The 27,964-nt window shown below is 42.3% G+C and overlaps 1 protein-coding gene across 4 annotated transcripts in view; it reads right to left on the reverse strand.

Moving 5' to 3' along the window:
* LOC143033477 (RUS family member 1-like) overlaps positions 1 to 27,964 on the reverse strand; it is an 85,036-nt gene that overhangs the window by 12,137 nt on the left and 44,935 nt on the right. For all 4 annotated transcript variants that reach the window (XM_076198964.1, XM_076198961.1, XM_076198962.1 and 1 more), the window contains 3 exons: positions 10,405 to 10,607; positions 10,143 to 10,273; positions 7,731 to 7,856 (listed from right to left, as the gene is read on the reverse strand). In XM_076198964.1, coding sequence (XP_076055079.1) covers positions 7,731 to 7,856; positions 10,143 to 10,273; positions 10,405 to 10,607 — 460 coding nt within the window. The remainder of the gene's footprint in view (positions 1 to 7,730; positions 7,857 to 10,142; positions 10,274 to 10,404; positions 10,608 to 27,964) is intronic.

Genomic DNA, 27,964 nt, shown 5'->3' on the forward strand with positions numbered 1-27,964 from the left:
AGGCATAACGCATTGACTACTTGCTTAACATTTTGAGGGACTCTAACGTCATAAAGCAACATTTCTAATGCCAATCCTCAGGTTTGCAAAACTACAAGATGCAGATATAAGTAGCAAAAAAGCAATCAGTGAATTTCTCAAAACTAGGATTTTAGAGTTATGTATTTTGACTTTTTATGGTAGCGTTTACCTACACCACTATTCCTCCATTTCTGCTACATGTGACCCTAAATAGCTATAACTATCCCCTTCCTCTAGTTTCCCTCCCTTAAGACTTATCCCCCAATTCATTGCTGCCATAACCCCTTGTACAGGGAGTTCAGGATAAATTTTAGACTTTTTCATAATGGAAAGAAAAATTCATATCTTGGACAAAAATTGATGTATTCTCAAAATTTAAAGTGCATCTCTTAGTGGATCTTTTGCCAAATACAGCTCACTCAAAGAAGCTGCCCTGAGCCTCCACCATGACCTCCAGGTGGGATCTGAACCTAGAACACGCGGCCTTTACAGTGTCCTTCGAGAGATGCCTGAACATCAGTTTGATCCTGGAAAATCAGCTCGTCCTTGGTGTTGCAGGTGGTACAATTGGTGTCTTTTTCAACTGTGCCCCACACATAGTAGTCCACGGGGAATCAGGCAAGTTGGGGGGCCAGATGTTGGGACTGGGGAAGTTGTAGAAGTTCTCAGACAGCCACTTCTGGATTTTCCTGGAGGTGTGACACGGAGCTGAGTCCTGCTGCCACATGTATGGTCTTCCTGCAGCCACCCTCTCCATCCAGCGCTTGACAACAGTGGACAGCAACTCCGTATAGCCATCTGAAGTGAGTCTGAATCCCTTTTCAAAGATGTGGGGTGGCATGATGTGGCCTTCAGTGGAAACACACCCAAAGACCATCACAGTTTGAGGGAACTTGGTTTCCATGAAGTGCGAAACTTTGTGCAGACTGTAGGATAGCCACCTGTTGTTCTGCACATTGTGCAACTGGTCCTGGCAGAAGTTCTTCTTGTCTGAGAAGAACCAGAGCATCCCCAGCTCGACTGAGTGTTTAACTTGGTTGAGGAGTTTCTTAGCTTTCATAAGGTCTTGGGCCTTAGAAGTGCAATTCTAAGCCATAGCTTTGGCTACCAGGAAGGCTCTATATTGAAAGAACTCAAGCTCGGGTCACAGGCACTTGACAGAAGCCTAAGCAAGATGGAGAAAAGAAGGCTATTATCCTCAGAAAGAGGACCCAGTAAGAAGAGCAAGAAGATGAGAGCAACAATAGACAAAAGAGACTACTCTGCAGGAGGGTTCTAAGAAAAACTTTGCAACAGTGAGGAATGTGGGCAGTTCCGATACCCTCTGAAGTAATACTCTTCCCGGGTGGGTAGGGGGGGACCAAGTGCCTTTCTTGAACCCTAGAGCCAAAATATGAGAGATCCAGTCTTCTCTATACAAAGATAAGTAAGACAGTAGTCGTAATAGAGTATTCAGCATAGCATTAATTGGTTTTGAGAAAAAAATCAGTGTAAAAATTATTTCAGAATCTTTAATTGGCCGTATCTCAAAACTAACTTTTTTTATTATAAAGTACCAGAACTTCTTTATTTACTATTCAAATTCCATGAAATTTATGGTGCAATAACTATGGATATCTCTGATGAAAAATAAAGAGCCAAATTTTTTAAATATTGATTTTTTTTACCATTTTTTTACGTGAAAAATTATTTAAAAAATATACATGAAAGTAGACGACCCTAGAAAAAAAATAATAATAATAATAATTAAAAAAATGGCTGTTTACAATTGTTAATCTACACAAGAAGTAATAATAGCATAAATTTCAAATCAATATCTTGATAATTATAACCGTGTTCAGCCTTAGAAAATGCATAGTTTTGATGTACAAAACATACCTAAGGGCGGCGCCCTTAGGGAAATCAAGGTAAATTTTGGGGTCAAATTACTTCATTTACTTTGTTTATAACTGTGTAATTTTTGGGCAACCCTGAAGACAAAATAAAATTCCTCCTCCCTATGACCGCCGGAGCCTCCCCTTAAGGACTTTATTGACAGCCCTACAAACCACTACCCTTTTATGATTAGACTAATCCCCACTCAAAGAAAGCTCATCACCTTTAACTTCTGTCCTTCCTTTAATCTCTCCTTTACCATTTCTATGACATTACCACTCTGAAATGGTACTGTCCCCAAGGATAGATATTGGTAATGAAATACAATTCTCTCTCCCTCTTTAAATCCCTCCTTTTCACTACCTCTATAAATCGACTTCTTCAGTGCAATTTTGTTCCCAAGGATAGAAACATTGGTTACTGACAAAGAAATACAAGTCCAACACCAGTCTTAGGGCTAGTAAATAATTACAAATCCTGGTTTAAGAGTAAACAAATAACAAAGTAAATGCATAATGTGTACTTGTGCATTGTACTCTATAATTGCAAATGATAAAATGTTTAACATCTATCTTTACACCAAGGGATTCTTCCCCCTTATAAGGGAAATAGTCAGTCAAGGCACATCCACCCCACCCATTCCACTCCCATCCACCACCCTTGTTGCCCTCTCAGCTTAGCTTCTCATGGATGAAGGGTCATCCTTGTCTCCTGCCCACTGCCTGGGTCAGAAGCAATGCAGCAAGACAGAGCACATCCACAGCAAGGCCACTTCACTTATACAGCAACCCTCCCTCAGGTTGCATCAAAATATCATCCAAACACAATCACTCGCCACTTCCCCCATGATACATTATGTTGAATGTTTCCACATTTAATATAATGTATTTCTCCCTGTCTTCTCCTTTTATGCATGAGGGGACAGAGAGGGGGGTCCCCGAATCAATGAAGCGGCCTTGCTGTGGATGTGCTGTGTCTTGCAACACTGCTTCTGACCCAGGGCAGTGGACATGATGCAGGGATGACCTGTCATCCAGGAGGTGCCAAGATCATCATCATATCTTGTCACACCAGAACCGTGTCCATATAAGGGCAGTTTCATTTGCTTCCCTAAGGTCTTGGTCGGAGCAATGGGGACTCAATGGACATTCCCGGAGGACGTGGACCATCATCTGTACTTCGCCACAGAGACATTGGGGGCTATTGGTGTATCCCCACTTGTGTTGATTTTCTTTCGTTTTGCCTAACTTGGCTCTTCCTCTGTTTAAGGTAACCCAGTGCCAAGATAAGAGGAAGGGAGAAGGGTGGAGGGGAGTGGAATATGTAAGGGATGGAATGGGTGGGAATGGTTTCTATGCCTTTTTCTTTCTGGCTACCAAAGGGGGAAAAAAGCCTTTGGTATATGTATGTACAGTTGAACCTCGAAAGCCCGGACACCGAATGCCCGGACCCTCGTATGACCGGTCGAAATGAACAAAGGGTGGACTTTTCAAGCAAAGTTCCCTATTTGTCCGGTAGGTGGCAGCGACGGCCGTACACATATACTCAAACCCGGCCCAGTCAAGCTGCCACCAGGGCTGCCATTTCGTACAATTTTGTACCAAAACGTAGTAAAATAGCGGCATATGGCAACTGCACAAGGACATGAGGAATTTTTTTCTACATATCAGTGGGCTGTTAAAAACATTCAAAAACTCAATTTTTTTTTTTAAAAATCATAGAACTAGTTATCAAATAATAAATGGTACATCAAAATATGACTTTTATTGGTAATTGTGTTACTTATAAAATATTATAGCCCAAAAGATACGTTTTTACCGTGTAGAAAAAAAAATTCTACGCTAAAGTTTCAGCTTTCTTTTAGCGATAATAATATAAAAAAAAATATTTCTATATCTTACTGAATATGTTAGTGCATGGGGGCTTTATATACATTCAAGAATAAAAAAACTAGAACCAACATTTTGTCAAAGTTTGACAAGTACATCTTGCTATGAAAGTCTGCACACGCCCGAGAAAAATGTATGCCCCGGTATGGCAACACTCCCATTCTACACGGCAGTGTAGAAAACGCGGCAACCCTGGCCGCCACCAGTGTTGCCGTTCTGCGGAAACTCGTCATCAAAACGGATAAATACGTCATGCTGCGGACATGACGTCATCAGTATGTCCCTTTTCTTCTTAAATTCAGAAGTATATGGTAGAGAAAAATAAAATTACAATTCGGTATGTCTTGTTATTGTATTCCCTAAATTAAAATAGGTTTAATCACGTACGAATATTACTATGAATGGTGGTACGAGGTGATTACCTGCACTGGACTACGGAAATGTCCAGCTCAGTATTTATTACTAGACTTCCTCGTTGCATTTACCTCTGTGACATATCACAAAACTACCATCCTCCCTCACCTACACTTATCCAGAGTGCAATGTAACCTAGGTTGGCCAGATACAAGTCCATATGTCACATCATTACATTACAATCATATCACTGGGCAAATCGACAGCTTTCTCAGATACAGCAGTAGCCCCTGTAATTAGACTCTAGTACGTTTTCTTTCACTAAATGATGAGAAAACGACGGAAATTGGAGCTACGGACAAACGGCAACACTGGCCGCCACCACTGTCCCGAGTGCATACCTTCCGATATTTACAGTGTACGTAATAAAAAAAATACAGTACAGTACACTGTATATACAGTACATTTAAATGCCTGTATTACAGTTATTATTACAGAATTATTAGTATTATAGTATTATTATTATTACAGTATTGTTATTATTACAGTGTTAGAGTATTATTCTTATGTGTTTCTATGCCATATCATACATTACCTATACGTATACTGCTACGAAAATCTACATACATACCATACATATACCAAGGCTTTTTCCCCCTTCCAAGGGAGGTAGCCAAAAAGGGAAAGGCATAAAAACACTCCCACCCATTTCATCCCTAAATACACTCCACACCCCTCCCACCCTTCCTCTCATCTGAGCACCTCCTGGATGACGGGTCATCCCTGCACCCTGCCCACCGCCCTGGGTCAGAAGCAGTGTCGCAAGACACAGTACATCCACAGCGAGGCCGCTTCATTTAATCGGCGACCCCCCCTCTCCGTCCCCCTTTGCATATAAGGCGAGGACGGGGAGAAATCCCTTCGGGCTGCGTCAAAATTTACTCACACATACTACCCCACCCCCCACTTCCCCGCCCATTCCTCCTCATGCAGTCACAACATCATCCATATACAACCATTCTCCACTCACCTCTGTCTTCCGTCCTCTCCCTTCCTTCCTCAACAGACATTCCCCTCTTCCCCAAAGCCCCCTTCACCCCATCCATCCACCTCATCCTAGGACGTCCCCTCATGTTCACTCCTTCCACATCTGCCTTCCATACCTCTTTTACTAGCCTTTCTTCACTCATTCTTTCCATGTGTCCAAACCATCATAATATTCTTTCATCAACCCTATCTCCCAAATCCTTTTTCACCCCTGTTCTCCTCCTCACCTCCTCATTTCTCACTCTATCTAGCCTAGTAACCCCCACCATACTTCTCAGACACCTCATCTCAAACACATTCAAACTCCTTCTCTCTTCTTCTCTTATGTTCCACGTTTCTGCCCCATACAGTGCTGTTGGCACAATCACTCCTTCATACAGTCTCCTCTTCGCATCCATTCCCAAATGTCTATTCCTCATTACACTCTTTAAACCACCAAGGCATTTACTCGCTTCTCTCAATCTACATTCTACCTCCACCTTCACTCCACCTTTTCCTGCTACACTTGCACCCAAGTATCTAAAACTATCCACTTCCTCCAGTCGCTCTCCCTTAATGTTCACTTCCAGTCTACTGCCACTTTCACCCCTTGTACATCTCATCACCTTACTTTTACCCACATTTATCTTTAGCTTTCTTCTATCACATACTCTCCCAAACTCTGCCACCAGCTTCCTCAATCCCTCCTCTGACCCTGCCACAAGCGCAGTGTCGTCCGCAAACAACAGCTGGCTCACCTCCCACTTTTCTCCATTTTCTTTAACCATCTCCAATCCCTGACTCACTACCCTAGCATTCACCTCTCGCACAACCCCATCCATGTATAAGTTGAACAGCCAGGGCGACATAACGCATCCTTGACGAAGTCCCACCTTTACTTCAAACCACTCACTCTCTCCATTTCTAATCCTAACACATGCTCTACTACTCTCATAAAAACTCTTGACAGCTCCCAAAAGCTTTCCTCCTATCCCATAAATCTGCATAACCTCCCACAGTGCCTTTCTGTCTACCCTATCATAAGCCTTTTCCAGATCCATGAAAGCCCAAAAAACATCCTTCCCCTTTCCTATAGCTTTCTCACATATCTGTCTTACCACAAAGATCTGATCTACACAACCTCTACCCGTCCTAAATCCACACTGTTCCTCACCAATTACTCCCTCTGTTCCTCTCCTAATCCTCTCAATTAAGATCCTCCCATAAGCCTTCCCTACTACACTCAACAGGCTAATCCCTCTGAAATTACTACATTCACACTTGTCCCCTTTTCCCTTGTAAAGAGGAACTATACAGGCACTACTCCAGTCCTCCGGTACTCTACCCTCTCTCCAGCAAACATTAAATAACCTCACCAACCAGTCCACCATCACTGCACCTCCCTTTTTCAGACATTCTGCATGACATCCATCCAGACCAGGTGCCTTACCTGCTTTCATCATCTTTACAGCTGCCTTCACCTCATCCTTCCTTATTTCTCCTCCATTCTCCTCACTCATCACTCTCATTTTCTTCGCATTTCCCACTGCAGCTATCTTTCCCTCCCTATCCTCCTTCACATTCAGCAACTCCCTAAAATATTCCGCCCATCTTCCCCTTACTGCCATCTCTTCCACTATCAACTCTCCATCTGCACCCTTTACCTTTTCTTCCCTACTTGATTCGCCTCCTCTTCCTCTCTTAATTTCTTTCCAAAACATCTTTTTATTACTTTCAAAATTTTCTGTCATACTCCTACCCCATTTCAAATCTGCTCTCCTCTTTGCATCCTTTACCTTTTGCTTTACTTCTCTTTTCTTTTCTTTGTACGTCTCATATGACTCCCTCGTCCTCTTTTGTAACCAATCTGTGAATGCTCGCTTCTTCTCTTCTACAGCCTTCTTTGTTTCCTCATCCCACCATTCACTACCCTTTCTTCTATTTCCCCCTGTCCTTCTTGTTCCACACACCATCCTTGCACACTTTAAGACTCCCTCCTTGAACCATCCCCATTCCTCCTCCACACCCATCTCTGCTCTATCCTTTACTCCCTCCCACTCCTCCTTCAGCTTCTTTTCGTACTCCTTCTCCTTTTCCTTTTCATTCAAGGAGTTCACTCTAAGAACCTCCCTACCTTTTGTCCCTTTCCTCCTTCTCCATCTATCCTCCACTCTCAGCTTACCTTCCACCAAAAAATGATCTGATATTCCCCCACCCTCTCCCCTTAGCACATGTACATCCTTAACTCTTCCTATCATAATCCTATTTACCACTACATAATCCATTAGCGCTCTATCTACCACCCTTCCCTCCACCACCCTCTCCCATGTGTACTTATGCTTGACTTTCTTCCGAAACACTGTATTTGCTATCATCAACTCTCTTTCTAGACACATTTCCACCATCAACTCTCCACTACGATTCTTTCCTGGAACTCCACACTTCCCAACCACTCCATCTACGGGCGATATTTGCAATGACCGGACTTTTGGCATGACCGGACCACCCTTCCCCCCCAATTAGTCCGGGGTTTCGAGGTTCGACTGTATGTACTTTTAAATTTACCTTTTCCATAGTGATGAAATGCAGCACACAAAGATATGCCACAAAGAAACCTTCCAATTCTTCCTCTGGTGTTATGTTCTCATGGTAAATAAGGAACATTTTTTTCTTTTGGAAGTCTCCAAGAAGCTGAAAGAAAAGCATAATTAATTTATTTATTGCCCTAGCTACCTTGCACAAGACATGCAGCCCCCAGGACACAGGACATGGCCACTGGTTCAGCCTGTAAATCATTCGTTGACAAGAGTGTGTTCCTGTCTGGAAGGGTTGTAGGACAGAGAAGTACAAACAATGCTCAGTATCTTGTAAGTAGTGGTTACATGTAGAGCAAGTGGTGTCTGTTGTCAGGTCAATTCTATGCTGGTACTATTTTAGAGTGGGCTGGTAACCTGAAAATAGGTGTGTCAGTACAATTCTTGCTTGTCCTGAGAGTGATTTCTCTGCTTTATTCTTGCTCTTTCCCTCTAATTCACTCCACCCACTCCTACTTTCAGCAGTCTTTCCTTTTTTCCATATGACCAAACCACCTCAGCTCACTTTGGTCTACACAGTCTGTCAGCTTTCTTTCTAATACTACTCTCTGCCTCACCATCACATTTCTCACTCTATCTTCACATTTCATGTCAAACACGTTTAGGCTCTTCCTTCTCCATATATCAAATTTCATGTTCCCACTCCATGCAGTGCCATGAGTGCAATTACTCCCTCACACCATCTCTTCTTTGCATTCACCCCTAAATACCTCTTTCTCATGACACCTTTCATTCCTGAGACATTTACTTACCTCCTTTGCACTATAGTTCACCTCCACTACCAAACCTACTGTTACATGCCACCCTAAATTCTTAAACTCCACTTATTTCTGCTTTCCACCCAACACTATTACTACCCCATCAAGGCCACTTCACTTAATTGGTAACCCCTCCCCTCTGCCCCCTCATGCAGAAAAACAGATGACAGAAGTCAAAATATCATTCACACATAACCACTCCCTAACCCCCCATCCACTCCCTTACTTGCTTAACAGTATCATCTATACAAAGCCATTTTCCACTCACCCCTTCTCCTGCCTTCTCCCTTCCAAGGTCAACAGACATACCCCGCTTGCTCAATGCCCTTTTCACCTCATCCTCAGTTGCCCACTTGTGAAGCAGCCATGCTGTCGATGTGCTGTGTCTTGCTGCATTGTTTCTCACCCAGGGCAGTGGACAGGATACATGGATGATCAGTCATCCATGAGAGCTAAGATGAGTGGGAGGAAAGGGTGGTGCATGGGAGTGGAATGGGTGGGGATAAAATGGGTGGGAGTGGTAATGGGAAAAAATTCCTTGGTATATGGATGGATGGATGGATGGATGGATGGATGGATGGATGGATGGATGGATGGATGGACTACCCCATCAATATACAGGGTAAGTAGTATTTGAGGACATAACTGATCATTTAATAAAAACACCCTTCACCCATTCCATCCTCTGAAAACCCATTTCTTATCCTTTCTGTTAGCTCCTTGTGCCCACCACCCACTGCTCAGGTCAGAGGCAATGCAGCAAGTTACAGCACTTCCTCAGAAGGGCCCAACAGCCAAAGCTGCTTTACCATTCAAGAATACACAAGGTAGACTGGAAAAAAAATCCCCTCAGGCTATGTCAATTTTTTGTCCATTTACAACCACTCTCCACTTACACTATCTTTTATCCTCTCCCTTCCCTGCTTGACAGATCTCTTACACCTAATGCCCCTTTCACTCTGTCTATCCATTTCATTGTTGATCTCCTTAAGTTTATTCCATCCACCACCACCTTCCACTCTTCATACATATATATACCAAAGGCTTTTTCCCCCTTACAAGGGAGGTAGCCAAAAAACAAGGCATAAAAACCAATCCCACCCATTCTATCCTCACATACTCCACTCCCATCCACCCTCCTCCCTCCCTCTTATCTTGACTCCTCCTGGAGGACAGGTCATCCCTGCATCTTGCACACTGTCCTGGGTCAGAAGCAGTGTCACAAGATACAGCACATCCACAACAAGGCCGCTTCATTAAATCGGCAACCCTCCCTCTCCGTCCATTCATGCAGAAATAGAGAAGATGGGGAAAAATCCCTTCAGGCTGCGTCAATTCATTTTTCACGCATACTCCCTCACCCCCCATCCCCCACCCACTCTCCCTCTTGCATCACAGCATCATCCATACTCCACACTCTTCATACAACTAAATAATACATAACATCTATACCTCTGATCAAATCTTGTTTTCGTTTTCATTTTTCTTCCAAGTACAGGGATGCATGTAATTACTATTATGAGGAAAACAATACTAATAACTGAAAAAATCTTCATAGTATGCCTACAAAACTACTTTTAAAATGTTAATTCAACTCTATAACTGACAATAATAATACAACTTACCATGTAGTTGTCATATCTAAATGTTTGATGCAAATACTTAAATTGATGCGATGCCTCTGCTTTTCCCATGGAATTCAAGGCTTGTGTCAGTGAACATCCAATTTTAAGACTATATCCATATGGAAAATAAGCTGAAGAAATGGTGAGAAAATGTGAAAATCAAGTGTGAAAAAAAGTACATGATTACAAAAATAAAGTAACAATGTATATGAACAGACTTCAACAGTGCATCAACTCAAATATATGTACTCTGAAAACATACTTGGCAAATAGGCAGCCCCAGTGACAAGGGGCTCATTTTTATTGGCCTCTTCAACACTAAGAATCTTTGTTGATGTGAACCATTTATGTAAGAGGATCAGTAGACGAGGACGGTTTAGTGTTTTAATTCTTACAGCTCTTACGGCTTTGTAGTTAGCGTAGACATGGAAGAAAATCAGGACAGATGCTGTGATGATTTTGTACCTAAAAATAAAAGTTTTATTGAATGAATCACTTTTGTGTCAATATCTGAAATTATACATACATACACCAATGGCTTTTTCCCCATTACAAGGGAGATAGCCAAAAACAAAAAACCCACTCCCACTCATTTAATCCCTACATACTCCAATCCCATTCACCCACTCCCTCCCTCTTATCTTGGCTCCTCCTGGATGATAGGTCATCTATACATCTCATCCACTGCCCTGGATCAGAAGAAATGTAGCAAGACACAGCACATCCACAGCAAAGCCTCTTCATTTAATCAGCAACACATCCCATCTCTGTCCCCTCATGCAAAAGAAAAGATGGTGAGAAATCCCTTCAGGCTATGTCAAAATATCACTCATACTCACACCCATCCCCAACCCACTACCTTCTATGTATCACGGCATCATCTATACACAACCATTCTCCGCTCACCTCTATCTTCTTTCTTCTCCATTCTTTCCTCAACAGACATCCCCTCTTTCTCAATGCCCCCTTCACCCCATACATCTATCTCATCCTTGGTTGCCCCCTCATGTTCATTCCCTCCACCTTTGCCTTCCACACCTCTTTTACTAATCTTTCTTCACTTATTCTTTCCATGTGTCCAAACCATCCCAACACCCTTTCATCAACCCTAGCTCCCAAATCCCTTTCCACCTCTGCTTTCCTTCTCACCTCGTCTATCCAGCGTAGTAACTCCTACCATACTTTTCAGGCATTTCATCTCAAACACATTTAAACTTTTCCTCTCTTACCTTCTATGTTTCTGCCCCATACAGTGCTGTTGGCACAACCACTCCTTCATACATGCTCCTCTTAGCATCCATTCCCAAATGTCTATTTCTCATTACACATTTTACTCCCCCAAAGTATTTACTTGCTTCTCTCAATCTACATTCTACCTCCACCTCCACTCCTCCCTTTCCTGCCACATTTCCACTCAAGTATCTATAACTATGCACTTCCTCCAGTCTCCCTTAATACTCACTTCCAATTTGTTGCCATATTCTCCCCTTGTTCATCTCATCATCTTACATTTACCGACATTTATCTTCAACTTCCTTCTCTTGCACACCTTCCCAAACTCTGTCACTAACTTCCTTAATCCCTCTTCTGATCCTGCCATAAGCAGTGTCATCAGCAAACAACAACTGGCTTATCTCCTATTTTTCTCCATTTTCTTTAACCATCCATAATCCCTAGCCCATTACCCTTGTGTTTACCTCTTGCACCACCCCATCCACATATAAATTGAACAGCCAAGGTGACATAACACATCCCTGGCAAAGTCTCAACTTTACCTCAAACCACACACTCTCTTCATTTCTAATTCTAACACAGGCTCTACTAGTCTTATAAAAACTCTCAATTGCTCTTAACCTCTTCAGTGCGGTTCAAAATCTCGCGGGCAGCATTAGCTGCCAGATGTACGATGTGTCGTAATAATACTCGCATCATAAAATATAGTCACCGCTATATCAATCGTTCTCTCTTTCACCCGTGAATTTTGATAACCATAGAAAATGTGATGAAGACAGTTTAGAGAGTATGTCATTACGCAGGGGAACTACAATAAATATAATCAAAACGCCGATATGGCAGCCTCGCATATCCACTTGCTCCTCATGCCGCCTACGTATGCAGCACCGTATGGAAGGGGTTAACATCGTTCCTCCTATCCCATATATCTGCAATACTTCCCACAGTGCCTTCCTATCTACCCTATCATAAGCCTTTTCCAAATCCATGAAGGCCCAAAAAACACCCTTACCTTTTTCTAAAGCTTTCTCACATATCTGTCTTACTACAAAAATCTGACCCATGTAACCCCTCCCTGTCCTAAACCCACACTGTTCCTCAACAATTACTCCCTCTGCTCCTCTCCTAATACTCTCAATCAAAACCCTTCCATAAGCCTTCCCAACTACTCAACAAAATGTTCCCTCTTTAACTACTTCACTCACACTTGTCCCCTTTTCCCTTGTAAAGTGGAATTATGCAGGCACTCCTCCAGTCCTCCAACACTCTACCCTCTTTTAAACAAACATTAAACAACCTAACCAGCCAGTCTGCCATCACTGTACCTCCCTTTGCTAGACACTCCACATGACACCAATCCAACCCAGGTGCATTACCTGCTCTCATCATTTTAATAACTACTTTCATTTCATCTTTCCTTATTTCTCCTCCATTTTTCTCATTCATCACTATCATTTTCTTAGTGCTTCCCACTGCAACTACCTTTCCCCCCCCATCCTTCTTCACATTTAATAACTCCCTAAAATACTCTGAAATTATATTCTTGAAAATCTGTTCTCATTCAGTTTTATGCCATGAAACTCCTTTCTATTAGGAGGCTAGGATGGTGCCTCTTACACAGGACTTTGTAGCCTGTACCATGCCCTTAGTTTAACTCGCCAGTGGCAGGGTTCGAACTGCCAAATCCTTTTTGGCTTGCATCAATTTATCATCCACTCAAGACCACTCTCCACTCACACCTATTTCTTTCCCTCTCCCTTCCGTGCTCTACACACATTCCCCTTGTACTCAAGGCCTTTCATCCCATCCATCCATCCATCTATCCAATTTTTGGTCTCCTCCCACCATTTACATGGTTCTCCTACTCTATAAATTACTTCCTCTTCCACTCTTCCATTCCCTGCTACATGTGACCCAAAATATTTAAAGCTATTTCTTCCAGCCTCTCACCCTTTAAACTCACCTCCAACCCACCCTCACTCCTTGTTCATCTCTTACCTTAATTTTGCCCACATTTACTTTCAGCTTCCTTTTCACACATACCTCCAAAACTTTGCCACTATCTGTCATCCATAAACAACTGGCTCACCTATTTCCCCCCAACCTTACCAACAAACTCTAAAAGTCCCTACCTAGCACCATTGTGATTTCCCTTACCAACCCCATATATACATTGAAGAACCATGGTGACATTACACAACCCAGGAACAGCCCCACTTTCATCTCAAACCACTATCTCCACTCCCTACCCTTACATAAGCTTTACTACTCAAGTAAAAACTTTTGATTACTTTCAACAGACTTCCCCGTCCAATACATCTATAATTCCATAATGCCCCAATGTCAGCCATGCCATTTCTTCCCCAAATCCATGAAAGATAAAAAGACCCTTTGCAAAAAACTTCTTATAAATCTTATAAAAATTTGTTCTACAAAGGATTACACCCTATCTCCCAGCTCCCTTTCCACCCCTGTTCTCCTCCTCACTTCCTCATTTCTCACTCTATCTAGCCTAGTAACCCCCATCATACTTCTCAGACACTTCATCTCAAACACATTCAAGTTCCTTCTCTCTTCCTCTCTCATGTTCCATGTTTCTGCTCCATACAGTGCTGTTGGCACAATCACTCCTTCAAACTTTTGATTACTTTCAACAGACTTCCCCGTCCAATACATCTATAATTCCATAATGCCCCAATGTCAGCCATGCCATTTCTTCCCCAAATCCATGAAAGATCAAAAGACCCTTTGCAAGACAAAAGCGAGAGAGAGAGTACATTAAATGTTGGTTCAACAAAAGATGCAGTGAGGCAAAAGACAGAAGGGACAAAGCTTGGAAAAAGTGGAGAAAAGACAAAAAACAAAGCAAATGGCAAATTTATGTTAACTATAGAAATGAGTATGTTAATGTGAGAAGAGAGGAGAAAAGGAACCATGAGAAGGATATTATAGACAAATGCAAAGAGCAACCCAAACTATTCTATCGGTATGTGAATGGTAAACTTAAAAACAAACAGGAATTGGTGAAACTATGCCAAGGAAACATAGAATACACAGAAGATTTAGAGATGGCCGAAGTCATGAACAATCACTTTAAATCTGTTTTCACCAGAGAGAAAATACCAAATTGTGACATAGACAAAAACAAGAAATCTCCCCTCATGAATGAGTTTACAGCATCACTAAAGGAAATATCAGAACATTTATCAAGGCTGGATGTCAGAAAATCACATGGCCCGGACGGTATTGCAAATTGGATTCTAAAGGAGTGCAAAGAAGAACTAACAGACAAAATACACATCTTAATAAACAGCTCACTCAAAGAAGGAAAGATACCCGAGGACTGGAAAAACGCTAACATTGTACCAATACACAAAGGAGGAAACAAAGAAGAACCCACCAACTATAGGCCAGTATCACTAACAAGCACCATAGCCAAAATTTGTGAGAAAATAATCAAGAATAGATGGGTAAAACATCTGGAAGACAATGACATATTAAACCCAAGACAATTCGGATTCAGACAAGGAAGATCATGCTCCACAAACTTAATATGCTTTTACTCAAGACTAATAGACATAGTGCAAGAAAGAAATGGATGGGCTGATTGTGCATTCCTAGACTTGCAAAAAGCCTTTGACAAAGTACCACACAGAAAACTACTAAAAAAACTGGAACACATAGGAGGAATACAGGGAAACCTACTAAAATGGATAGAGGACTTTCTGACTGGTAGAAAGATGAGAGTAGTGCTCAGAGAAAAATATTCAGACTGGAAAGAGGTGATCAGTGGAGTACCGCAAGGATCTGTGCTGGCACCAATAATGTTTGCTATCTATATGAATGACATGGATGAGGACGTGAACTGCTACATGAGCTTCTTTGCCGATGACGCCAAACTGCTAAGGAAAATAGAAACTGATGAGGACTGTGAAGCACTGCAAGCAGACCTAAATAGGGTATGGAACTGGAGTCAGAAATGGGAAGTGGACTTTAATACTAAGAAGTGTACCATAATGGAGTTTGGAAAAAGCAAAAACAGAATATCAGGAAAATATACAATTGGAACCAAAGAAGTAAAGAAAGTAGGATCCGAAAAAGATTTGGGAGTAATTATCACGAACGACTTGTCCTATGATATACAGATTAACAAAATTGTCGGGGAGACTTACAACTTGCTAAGATCAATAAAAGTGGCGTTTACATACTTGGACGAAGACATGATGAAAAAAATATTGGTTACATTGATAAGGCCTAGATTAGAGTATGCAGCGACATTGTGGTCCCCCAGTACCAAAAAGAATATAAAGAAAATAGAAAGAATCCAAAGAGCAGCTACAAAAATGGCACCTGCACTTGCAAACCTATCATACGAAGAGAGATTGGCTAAACTGGAGTTACCGACACTGGAGCAAAGAAGAGAGAGAGGTGACCTATTGACCATCTACAGAATCATGAAAGGCACAGAGGTACTCGATAGTGAGAACTTACTTAACTGGGACAAAAGAAACACAAGAGGACATGGAAAGAAAATAAAAAAACATAGCTATAGAAGAGAACTGAAGAAAAACAGTTTTCCTCATAGAGTTTTGGACACTTGGAACAAACTGGACAATGGAATAGTATGCGCAAAAACCATTCATGAGTTTAAAAACAAACTAGACACTGCAAGATACAAAGGCGGGACATCACGAGCATAGCTCCCCTTCCCGCAAAATACAACTAGGTAAATACAACTAGGTAGGTAAATACAGTCTCCTCTTAGCATCCATTCCCAGATTCCTATTCCTCATTACACTTTTTAAACCACCAAGGCATTTACTCGCTTCTCTCAATCTACATTCTACCTCCACCTTCACTCCACCCTTTCCTGCCACATTTGCACCCAAATATCTAAAACTATCCACTTCCTCCAGTTGCTCTCCCTTAATGCTCACTTCCAGATTACTGCCACTGTCACCCCTTGTACATCTCATCACCTTACTTTTACCCACATTTATCTTCAGCTTTCTTCTATCACACACTCTCCCAAACTCTGTCACCAGCTTCCTCAATCCCTCCTCCAACCCTGCCACAAGCGCAGTGTCGTCCGCAAACAACAGCTGGCTCACCTCCCACTTTTCTCCATTTTCCTTAACCATCTCCAATCCCTGACCCACTACCCTTGCATTCACCTCTCGCACCACCCCATCCATGTAAATAGTAAATAATAATAAATTGACATATAACTAATAATAAATGAAAATCAGACAGACAAATGATAACAAAACAAAAACAAATAATATAAAATAAATTATAATCATTACAGCATCTTGCTTAGGTGTTTATCTAAATGATTCTTAAAGCTTCGAACTGAACTACATTGCACTACCTGTGCAGGAAGTTTATTCCATTCATTAACTACACGGTTGGCGAAGTTGTTTCTATCTACTTCCAAATTGAAACTATTTCCGGATAGTTTGAGACCATTGTTTCTTGTCTGATTCTCATTCAATGTGAAAATGTTGTCACTTTTGATGTTGTCAATTCCCTTTAAAATCTTAAAGACCTGTATCAAGTCACCTCTGAGTCTACGCTTTTTTAGGGAAAACAGATTCATATGTTTTAGTCGATTTTCGTATGATTTATTTTTTATATTTGGAATCAGTTTTGTGGCTCGCCGTTGTACTTTTTCCAGTCTGTCAATGTCTTTAATGAGATTCGGTGACCATACGGAAACAGCATATTCCAAATGTGGACGAACTAACGATTTATATAGCTTGTTAATGAGTGATGGACTTTTGAAATCAAAAGATCGCACAATCAGTCCTAGAATCTTATTTGCTTTCTCATAGGCTGAAATACACTGCTTGGATGATTTGAGGTCGTTACTGATAATTACGCCAAGATCTTTTTCACTATCCACTTTTGTTAACAAATTTCCAAATAACTTGTAATCGTACTTACTGTTATTTTTACCTATGTGCATTACCTTGCATTTACTTGTGTTAAATTTCCACTTTTCAGACCATTGCTGTAATTTATCTAAATCTTCTTGAATATCTAATTGGTTTGAGTGATCATTTGCCACTCCACACAGTTTTGTATCACAGCAAATTTGGAAACAGTAGATTTTAGTCCATGGTCTATATCATTTATATATACTATGAATAGAAGTGGTCCAAGAACGGAACCCTGAGGAACTCCACTTGTAACATTTTTCCATCTAGAAGTTTTTCCATTTAAAACAACTCTCTGTTTTTGACCATTCAACCAATTACTAGTCCAACGTAATAAGCTACCACTTATTCTGTGTAAAGCTAATTTAGTAAGTAGTCTTTCGTGTAGGACGGTATCAAAAGCTTTTGCAAAGTCTAGATATATTAAATCTATATTGTTTCTTTTGTCATAATTCGAGATAACTGTGTTGTAGAATTCGAGTAAGTTAGTGTGCCGTTACGAGAGGTAACGGGGCTTTTTTATATGTCCGTGTATCCCCATGTTTACATATCTTTTTGTCGTAAGGCTCGTTTCCCCTCGGAAGAGGTTTCCAAGTTTGTTTTTCGTAATGTTTAATTTAAGTATGCTGCGAGCAGAAGCTTCGTCTGCTTAAGAATACTATCGTTGTAAGTTGTCTGCAAGCTGTGCTGCAAGATAACATCTCATTATTTGTGCAACGTGCACTTAAAGAATTAGACTTAAGAAGGTGTGTAATAACCGGTTACTGTGTTGTGATGTCACGGCACCTCTAGGCGCCAGTCTTGGTCCGATCTAGAAAGATGTACACACCCCACGCCTAACCAAACCATGTAAGTCTTAAAACTCTTTGTATTTGAGGTTTAGAGTATTCTAGTGCATCCTTTGTAATACCCTCTTCTTGTGTAGCCTTTAGCCTATAGTAATTATAGTACTTTTTACAGTTTTTCATCAATTCCAACGTATTATCGAACGATGGATCAGATCTGCATTAAATACGCATCAAATATCCCCGTGATTCTATAACCTTCAGTCCCAAGTCTGTCTACGTCACGGACGCTATGATGTTGGCTGTCTATTTCATCTGCGGAGTCCCAGTCGACTCCGCCAAAATGAAAAAATTGTTCGATAGAAACGAACAGATGAAGAAAGCATAGGAATGAGGTGTCGGCCAGACCACGCCCTGCACGCCGTTGCCACGTCTAGATTCCCCTCGTCGTCACCACATGAACTTGATGTGTCGCCTTCCTGGCATAAGTTTGCGTGTGTGTGCTTGGGTGTTGTAGCGCAAGTTAAGTGTAGTGTAGCGCAAGCCAAAGTGTAGTGATCTTGTGTCGTCTTAGTGATCGTATCGGCGCGCGAGTGTGATGTGGCAGTCTTAGTGATCGTATCGGCGCGCGAGTGTGATGTGGCAACAACGTATGGTTGCCAAGCCCCAACAGTGTTTACATAACACCTCGTCGCAGTTAAGCATGTGTTTTTCCTTTGAAGGCAAGCTACCTTGCCTAAAATCCTGTCATATGTTAATATAAGCATGCGACTAATGTGCATTTTTAGATTGAACCAAATGTAGGGTTTAATCTGTTGTTGTCTACCTCAATAGTCGTATAGTTAGGAGTGTGGTAACGTACTCCGTGGTTTTCGATTAAGTTCGAGTTTTCCTTGTCTTCTTTATCATATTACTGTCTTGTCTCTCACTGTTTCTCTCGCTTGGCAATATGTCTTCCAACCACAGTATAGATGAAGGACCCGTCTCTGGTAGGGTCAGAGTCCTCACGGCTGAAGGGCAAGAGGCTTTTCAGAGAGCGTCTGATCAGCATGAAGAGAGGGTAAAGGCGAGTAGAGAAGGAGTACAAGCCTTATTGGAAGAACCGAATCATAGTCCTTGGTTGTATAGGGCCCACGCTGTGTACCAGGATACTGTAAAAAGGTACCTTGAATTCTTAATGCGTGAACGTACTTCAGAAAGTCTGGCTCGTGCTGAATCAGTGAAGCACGAAGACAGGGATTTTCAGGCATCTTTTCGTCAGGTAATCAGTAACTATGCTTCCTCTTCCTCAGTTGAAGTCACGGAAGAGGAACACCACACTGAACCGTTTTTACAAGATGACCCGAAGTCCAATCAAGTTCCTTTATCCCTCGTCGACCACTCTGAGTTTTGTATGCCCCCTTCCATGAAGGGCAGTTCAAGAAGGTCGGTTAGGTCAGGTCGTTCCAGTAGCACCAGTGTTAGTGTTGCAAGGAAGCAACGAGCCAAGGTGGAGACCGCTCGTATCAGAGTCAAGTTTGCTGAACAGGAGGGTCAGCTTATGAAAGAGCAGGCTGAAATGCAGGCCAAGTTCAAAGTTATGACACAGCAAAAGGAGTTGGAAGAAGCCGAAGCCGAACTTAGGCACTTAGGACCCGACGATGATTGGGAAACATGCAGTGACTGGGACCAATTAAAAGGTACAGTCGCTACCCGCACCCAACTATATGTGGAGCAACAGGGTGGTATAGTCGATGTTTCCGCTAGTCAGAAGGATCTGGTAGGCTTGAATCCTGAAAGCCCTGTTTTCAAGCCCTGTTCTGATTTCAGAGTTAACTCACAGCCTGCTAACAATGTTCCATTCAGTTTTGAACCTCGTATCGAAAAGGTAAAGGTGAGGTCTGTGCAACCTGCGCAGCAACCTGTTGCTAACCATGTTTCTTATGTGTCACCACCCGTAGTAAAACCTCCTCGGAGTGCATCTCCTAGATTGGGGACAACCTCCAATTCTGCCGATTTGAGCAAGTTCTTCTTGCGGAAGGATTTACTTCTTAGCAGGCTGTCTACGTTTGATGATACTGCGGAAGACTATGCTGTTTGGAAGGAGAGTTTCAAGGAGGTCGTGCAAGAGTTAGGCACCTCATGTAAGGAGGAAATAGACCTGTTAGTTAAGTACCTAGGTCCTGAGTCTAAAGAATGGGCCCGTACAACTAGAAACTCAAATGCCAAGAATCCAACCCTGGCGTGCAGTAGAATTTGGGAGCGCTTGGATGACAGGTTTGCTGCCCCTTCGATCATTGAGACTTCAATTAAAAAGAAGCTCGCCAACTTCTCTAGGATTTCACCTAGAGACACCTTAAGGTTATACGACCTGTGTGACATTCTGTACCAGATAGAAGCCTTGAAGGCTAACCCTGTATACAGTACACTGTTTGCATATTATGACGCCTCGTCAGGCATCAATCCCAGTCGCAAAACTTCCACCCTGTATACAGAGAGCGTGGACTGGCAGAGCCATGAACTACAAGACTGCTCACGGTGTGCCGTACCCACCTTTCTCCTTCTTCATTGAGTTTGTGAAGGAGATGGCAAGGGTCGAGAATGATCCATGTTTCTCTTATCAAAGCCTTGGAGCCGATGGTTTTGTGAAACCAGAGAAGCCACCTCCCTCTAAGTTTCCTCAAGTACGTGTGAAGAAGACTGACACCATGTTGTCCAGTGGCAGTAAGTCGACCATGGGCGCTGACAGGTCTGTTGGCGCCGCTAGTCCTACCGAGCAAAGAAAGGCAGAAAAGGGAGATTTTTGCGTCTACCATGATGCCTACGTACACCATTTGGATTTCTGCAGGGCTTTTCGCACCATGTCAGTGAGCGAGAGGAAGGTTTTCCTAAACGATAAAGGAATGTGCAACAGATGTTGCAAAGGTAACCATCCTCCTTCCAGCTGCAAAGAGAGAACTTTCTGCAAACTCTGTAAGGCCCATACTCATGTGACTGCCTTACATCACGATGAACCCAGGTCGAAGAGGAGTTCGACTCAAGCGGTTACACAGCATGGAAGGGAGGTTGCTCAAGATAAAACACCTCGCTCCCCTGTAGTCAATCAAGTGCCGCTTCCAAATGTTCTTACCCCCATAGTAAAGACTCAGGGAGGGGAGGATGCTGCGGTCAATTCCAAATGTACCTTGATATGCAGTAACCCCACCTCCATGAGTAAGTCCTGTGCCAAGACCTTCTTGGTAAAGGTCTATCCTGAAAGTAAGCCAGAGCTCGGAGTGTGGTGTTATGCCATCTTAGATGATCAGTGCAATTGCTCTTTAGCAAGGTCTGAGTTTTTCGATTTGTTTGACAAGCTGAGCAAACGGGTTTCATATCGTCTAGCTACCTGTGCAGGTGTAACGGGCGCTTCTGGGCGCACCACCAAAAATTACACCATCGTGTCTTGGCATAACTCACAAGAGGTACATATCCCTCAGTTAGTGGAATGCGACAGCATTCCCAATGTAAGAGAAGAGATACCCACCCCCGCCATAGCTCGTGGTTATCCCCATCTGTCCGATCTGGCCGAATGTATTCCACCTCTGGTTCCTGAAGCTGAGATTCTACTCATCATTGGTCGAGATGTGCCTTCAGCTCATTACATTTTTGACCAGAGAATTGGACCTGTCAATGCCCCTCTAGCTCAACAGACCAGTCTGGGTTGGGCAATCATTGGGGAAGTGTGTCTCCATGGCACTTGTAGGCCTCCTGTCATTAGCAGTTTCAAAACATCCTTTGTACATGATAGACGTCCCTCTATAGTCGCACCATGTGGTAACCAGATTCATGTTTCTGAAGTAAAGGATGATTTGTTCAAGGTAACCAAAGATGATGACAAGGCCGCCCTGTCGATTGAAGACAGGAAGTTCTTGGATGTTATGAACTCAGAGTTCCGCAAGGATCAAAGTGGTCATTGGGTCGCGCCACTGCCTTTCCGTCCCAATGTTGTAGCCACCAGTAATAATAGAGACTTTGTGTGGCACCGCACACTGTCTCTCCATCGTAGCCTCAGCACAAAGCCGGAAAAACGTCAGCATATGATGGCCTTCATGCAAAAGATGTTAGATCGTGGGCATGCTGAGGTTGCACCACCATTGAAGTCTGATCAGAAGTGCTGGTATCTTCCATTGTTTGGGGTGTACCACCCTAAGAAACCTGACAAGATCAGGGTTGTGTTCGACTCTTCTGCCAAATCCAGAGAGTTCTCCCTAAATGATATGCTGATGTCAGGTCCTGATATGACAAACAGTATTCTCGGGATTCTTCTACGTTTCCGTCAGGAAGCTGTAGCAGTGGCAGCTGATGTAGAACAGATGTTCTACAATTTCAAAGTGAAGACTGAGCAAAGAGATTATCTCAGATTCTTCTGGTACAAGAATAATGACCCTGATGAAAGGTTGATTGAGTATAGAATGACTGTTCACGTTTTTGGGAACACGCCATCTCCCGCCATTGCCACCTATGGCTTGCGTAAGTCTGTAGAAGATGCCTCTCCTGAAGTTCGCTATTTCATAGAGAACAATTTCTACGTGGATGATGGGTTAGCATCTCTGCCAGATGCGGAGACTGCTTACAAGTTAATCCAAGACTCTAAGTCAGCACTTCAAGAAGGAGGACGCCTGCGCTTGCACAAGATCACTTCCAACAGTAAGGAAGTGCTGGAAAAGTTTGCCACCAGTGAGCTGGCTGATAACCTTCAGGAGCTGAACCTAACTTCTGACTCTATGCCTATGCAGTCTAGCCTGGGCCTCTTATGGGACATCCAAAGAGACGTTTTCGTCTATAAGTTCATGGATTCAGACAAGCCTTCGACAAAAAGAGGGATACTGTCTGTTGTAAATAGTCTGTTTGACCCCATGGGATTCTTAGCTCCAGTAATAATAGTGGGAAAACTACTCCTAAGAGAGATAACCAATCTAAAGTGTGGTTGGGATGAACCCATACCAGCTAAGATCCATACCAAATGGTCCAGATGGCTAACGTCCTTAAGGGACCTCAAGGATATAAGCATCAATCGTCAGTTTGCTAGTATTTCTTTGTCTCAAGCTCACAGGATAGAGCTTCATACCTTTTCAGATGCTTCCAGAGTAGCAGTAGGAGCTGTATCATATCTTAAGGTTTTCAGTGATACCAAAAGCTACCAGGTGTGTTTTGTGAGGGGACAAGCTAAAGTAGCTCCCAACCATGGTCATACTATTCCCAGGTTAGAGTTGTGTGCTGCAGTGATGGCAGTTAATCTCAGCAATTCCATCTCGGATTGCTTGGACAAACCCTTAGACGCAAGACATTTCTATTCTGACAGCATGATTGTCTTGGGCTATATTCATAATGAAAGGCGTAGATTTCATGTCTACGTGAGTAACAGAGTAGACCACATTAGGTCGTCCACCGAACCTAACCAATGGCATTATGTACCTACAGATTGTAATCCAGCAGACCTGGCTACCCGTGGTCTCGAAATAACCGACCTAAATCAGAGTGATTGGTTGTCAGGTCCCTCAAGCTTATTTGAGGATGTTGTATCCACCAGTGGAAGTTTTCCTCTTGTAAGCCCTGAGACAGATAAAGAAGTAAAGGTATCAGACTACACAATTGAGTCTGAACCCCTTGTTAGTGCAAACAAAAGCAATGTAGAGCCTGCAATTGCGTCATTAGCTCAGAGGTTCTCTAATTTCTCCTGTTGGAGGAGACTTGTAAGAGCGGTAGCTCTCCTTAAGCATATAGCCCGTTCTTTCAAACAAGGTAACAAGTGTTGTTCAGGTTGGCATATATGCAACAAACATAAGTCACCCGATCAACTAGAAGATGCAGCTGATTTCATTGTTCAGACATACCAAAAGGATTATTTCTCGTCTGCCATGACTAAATTGCAAGGTGAAGTTTGTTTACCTCCTTCCAGTCCCATTGCATCTCTGTCTCCTTATTTAGACCAGAAGGGCCTACTTCGTGTAGGAGGCAGGTTGAGTCAAGGCGGTGATATACTGGGTATGCTTGCAAGGCCTATTATTATTCCAAAGGAATCCCATTTAGGCTTGTTGTTGATCCGTCACTACCATGAGACAGTGCACCACCAAGGGAGAGTGATTACAGAAGGAGCCGTCCGTACAGGTGGTTTCTGGATTTTGGGAGGGAAACGTACCATTTCTAAGGTCATTTCCAAATGCGTCACCTGTAAAAGGGTAAGAGGTAAGGTGTGTGTTCAGAAGATGGGAGACTTACCCGTCGATAGACTTACTCCCAATCCGCCATTTTCCTATGTAGGAGTTGACCTTTTTGGCCCCTGGCATATAAAAACTCGGCGCACTAGAAGTTCCTTCCTCGAAAGTAAAAGATGGGGCGTTCTGTTCACCTGTCTTGTTTCCAGAGCTATCCACATAGAGACTGTAGAAGAATTGAGTACTTCTTCCTTCATTAATGCCTTAAAGAGATTCATTTGTATTCGTGGCCCAGTTAAGATGATGCGTTCTGACAGAGGCACGAACTTTGTAGGTGCTGTCAAAGCACTGAACTTGCTTGCCATTACCGATGAAGGTGGTGATGTCAATAGTTTCTTGTCAAGTCAAGGTTGCACTTGGTTGTTTAACCCTCCTCATGCTTCTCACATGGGTGGAGCATGGGAGCGTATGGTGGGGATAGTCCGCAACATCATGAATGTGATACTGACTAACCATCACCCCAAGGCATTAACACATGAGGTGTTAGTAACCTTCTTTGCAGAAGTATGTAAGATCGTGAATTCCAGACCTTTAGTTCCTGTTTCCTCGGACCCTAGTAGTCCTTTCATTTTGTCTCCGTCCATCCTTCTCACTCAGAAAACTGATATTCCTGTAACTCTTCCTGAAGAGATAGATATTAAGGCAGTATACAAATCTCAATGGAAGCATGTCCATCACCTTGCTGAGGAATTCTGGAAGAGATGGAAGAAAGAGTATCTTTCCTCTTTACAACCCAGAAGAAAGTGGGTCAATTCCTCTCCAAATGTAAAGGTGGATGATGTAGTGTTGGTAAAAAATCAAGAGTGTCCCCAAGGACAGTGGCCCTTGGGTATTGTAAACAAAGTATTCCCTGGCAAGGATGATTTAGTCAGGAAGGTCCAAGTAAGAGTTGTGGTAAACAACAAAGCCCATGAATATGTAAGACCCATTTCTGAGCTTGTGTTGCTAGGTCAATAGTTTTGGTAATTTTTCCCCCTAGAAAATTAGGAAGGGAGTGTGCCGTTACGAGAGGTAACGGGGCTTTTTTTATATGTCCGTGTATCCCCATGTTTACATATCTTTTTGTCGTAAGGCTCGTTTCCCCTCGGAAGAGGTTTCCAAGTTTGTTTTTCGTAATGTTTAATTTAAGTATGCTGCGAGCAGAAGCTTCGTCTGCTTAAGAATACTATCGTTGTAAGTTGTCTGCAAGCTGTGCTGCAAGATAACATCTCATTATTTGTGCAACGTGCACTTAAAGAATTAGACTTAAGAAGGTGTGTAATAACCGGTTACTGTGTTGTGATGTCACGGCACCTCTAGGCGCCAGTCTTGGTCCGATCTAGAAAGATGTACACACCCCACGCCTAACCAAACCATGTAAGTCTTAAAACTCTTTGTATTTGAGGTTTAGAGTATTCTAGTGCATCCTTTGTAATACCCTCTTCTTGTGTAGCCTTTAGCCTATAGTAATTATAGTACTTTTTACAGTTTTTCATCAATTCCAACGTATTATCGAACGATGGATCAGATCTGCATTAAATACGCATCAAATATCCCCGTGATTCTATAACCTTCAGTCCCAAGTCTGTCTACGTCACGGACGCTATGATGTTGACTGTCTATTTCATCTGCGGAGTCCCAGTCGACTCCGCCAAAGTTAGTCACGCAAGAACGTTTCCGTCTGAAACCATGCTGGCTATCATTTATCAAACGGTTACTTTCTAAATGATGTTCGATAGCATCTCTGATGATAGTTTCCATTATTTTTCCTACAATTGAAGTCAAACTTATAGGCCTATAGTTATTTGGTTTCTTTTTGTCATCTTTTTTGAATATGGGAGTAACGTTAGCTAGCATCCATTCTCTTGGGACATCTCCGGATATGATGGATTTCTTGAAAATAATTTCTAATGGAACAACAATCTCATTTTTCATTTCCTTTAAGATTCTTGGATGCCAACCGTCAGGCCCTGGTGTTTTATTAACTTTGACTTTATCTATACACCTTTTAATTTTTTCTTTTGTTATATTTACCGTAGTGAGTAAGTTTACCCTAGACTTTTCACAGGTTTCAGTTTGGAATTCACTTTGAGGTGTTTCATTTACGAATACCGAGCTAAAATAATTGTTTAAGATATTACACATTCCTTCATTTGAATATTCAAGTTGACCGTCAGCAGATAATAGTGGACCAATGTGATTCCTAACAACCTTTTTATCTCTAATGTAACTCTCTATGCACCCTCTTCCTTTCCTAACCAAACACTGCTCTCCCCTCATTACTCCCTCCCTTTCTACATTCTCACATAAAGAGAGCTAACAACTGACAACTACTTCCCTTTCCTCCTACTACTATAAGCTGGTGACAAAGTTTCACAATAATACATCACACACAACTGTCCAACATTTCTTCTCAGAAAGGGCCCTAGGACACACTAGCTTTGCATTTCTAGTTAGTGAAACTCAAGGTGACCACTGGGTCTGCATAACTGAACACAAGTTACCAGTGTTTATTGTTACCATATGTAGATGGGCATCACTACTTGCAATGAAGGTCAAGGTGCTGGCAGTATGAACCCTGCCACCAGCAAGTTGAGCCATGAACACGGTTCATCAAACTCCATGCTACAAAGTCCTCTATAATGGGCACTGTCCTAGCCTCCTTGTGACATTAAACCAAATCATCATCAATCATATATAAGAGGGAGAGTAAAAAATATCCACATTTGTGCAATAACATATCTTTACTATTGTCGCACTCCATTCTGCACATGCAAGCTTATAGGTGGTACTGCTGTGGTCACATGACATAAGTTTGAGCCTGATCATGTCAATTTGTCTTTACAGTGTAAACATGGCCACTTCACTTGCACTAAGCACCAAGACAAACAAAGAGCAGTAACCCAGTTTCTCTGGTTGGATGGTGTGTCAGGGTCTGAAATTCATCAGAGGCTTTTAGCACAATCCCACGTAGTAGAAGTGTGTATGAGTGGATTGAGAAGTTTAAAAGTGGCTAGAGAAGCATGACGCATAAAGAGGGGGCAGGACATCCATCAACTTCCACCAGTGATGGGAAGATTCAGCAAGTTCAAGAGATACTAATGGCGAACTGGCGAATTATCATCAATGAAGCAGCTTGTTCTCTGCAGATTTGTCACAGTACTGCCTATCAAATCATCTACAATGAGCTCACTTTCCGTAAAGTCTGTGCAAGATGGGTGCCAAGGGAGCTTACTGCAGAGCACAAGTGCAAACGTTTTCATGTGTCACGCTTGTCCAGCCATTTTTAAACGTCTTGATCCATTAATACACACTTCTATGCAATTGTGCACTGTCCTCGTACTGTGCTAAAACCTTCCAATGAATTTCAGTCTCTGACACACCTTCTGACCAAAGAAATTAGGTCACTGCTCTTTGTTCCTCCTCAGTGCATAGTGCAAGTGGAGCAGCCATGTTGACACTATAAAAACAGAAAGCAAAATGGCATGAATAGGCTCAAACTTCAATCATATGACCGCAACAGTACTCGAACTATCAGCATGCATATGCAGAACATAGTGTGACAATAATAAAAATATGTTATGGCAAAAGTGCAGATAACTTTTGACTCTCACTCGTGTGTGTGTGTGTATTTACCTACCTAGTTGTAATAT

The sequence above is a fragment of the Oratosquilla oratoria genome, chromosome 15, assembly GCF_046742065.1.
Source record: "Oratosquilla oratoria isolate Oo_2021 chromosome 15, ASM4674206v1, whole genome shotgun sequence".
Classification (NCBI taxonomy): Eukaryota; Metazoa; Arthropoda; class Malacostraca; order Stomatopoda; family Squillidae; genus Oratosquilla; species Oratosquilla oratoria.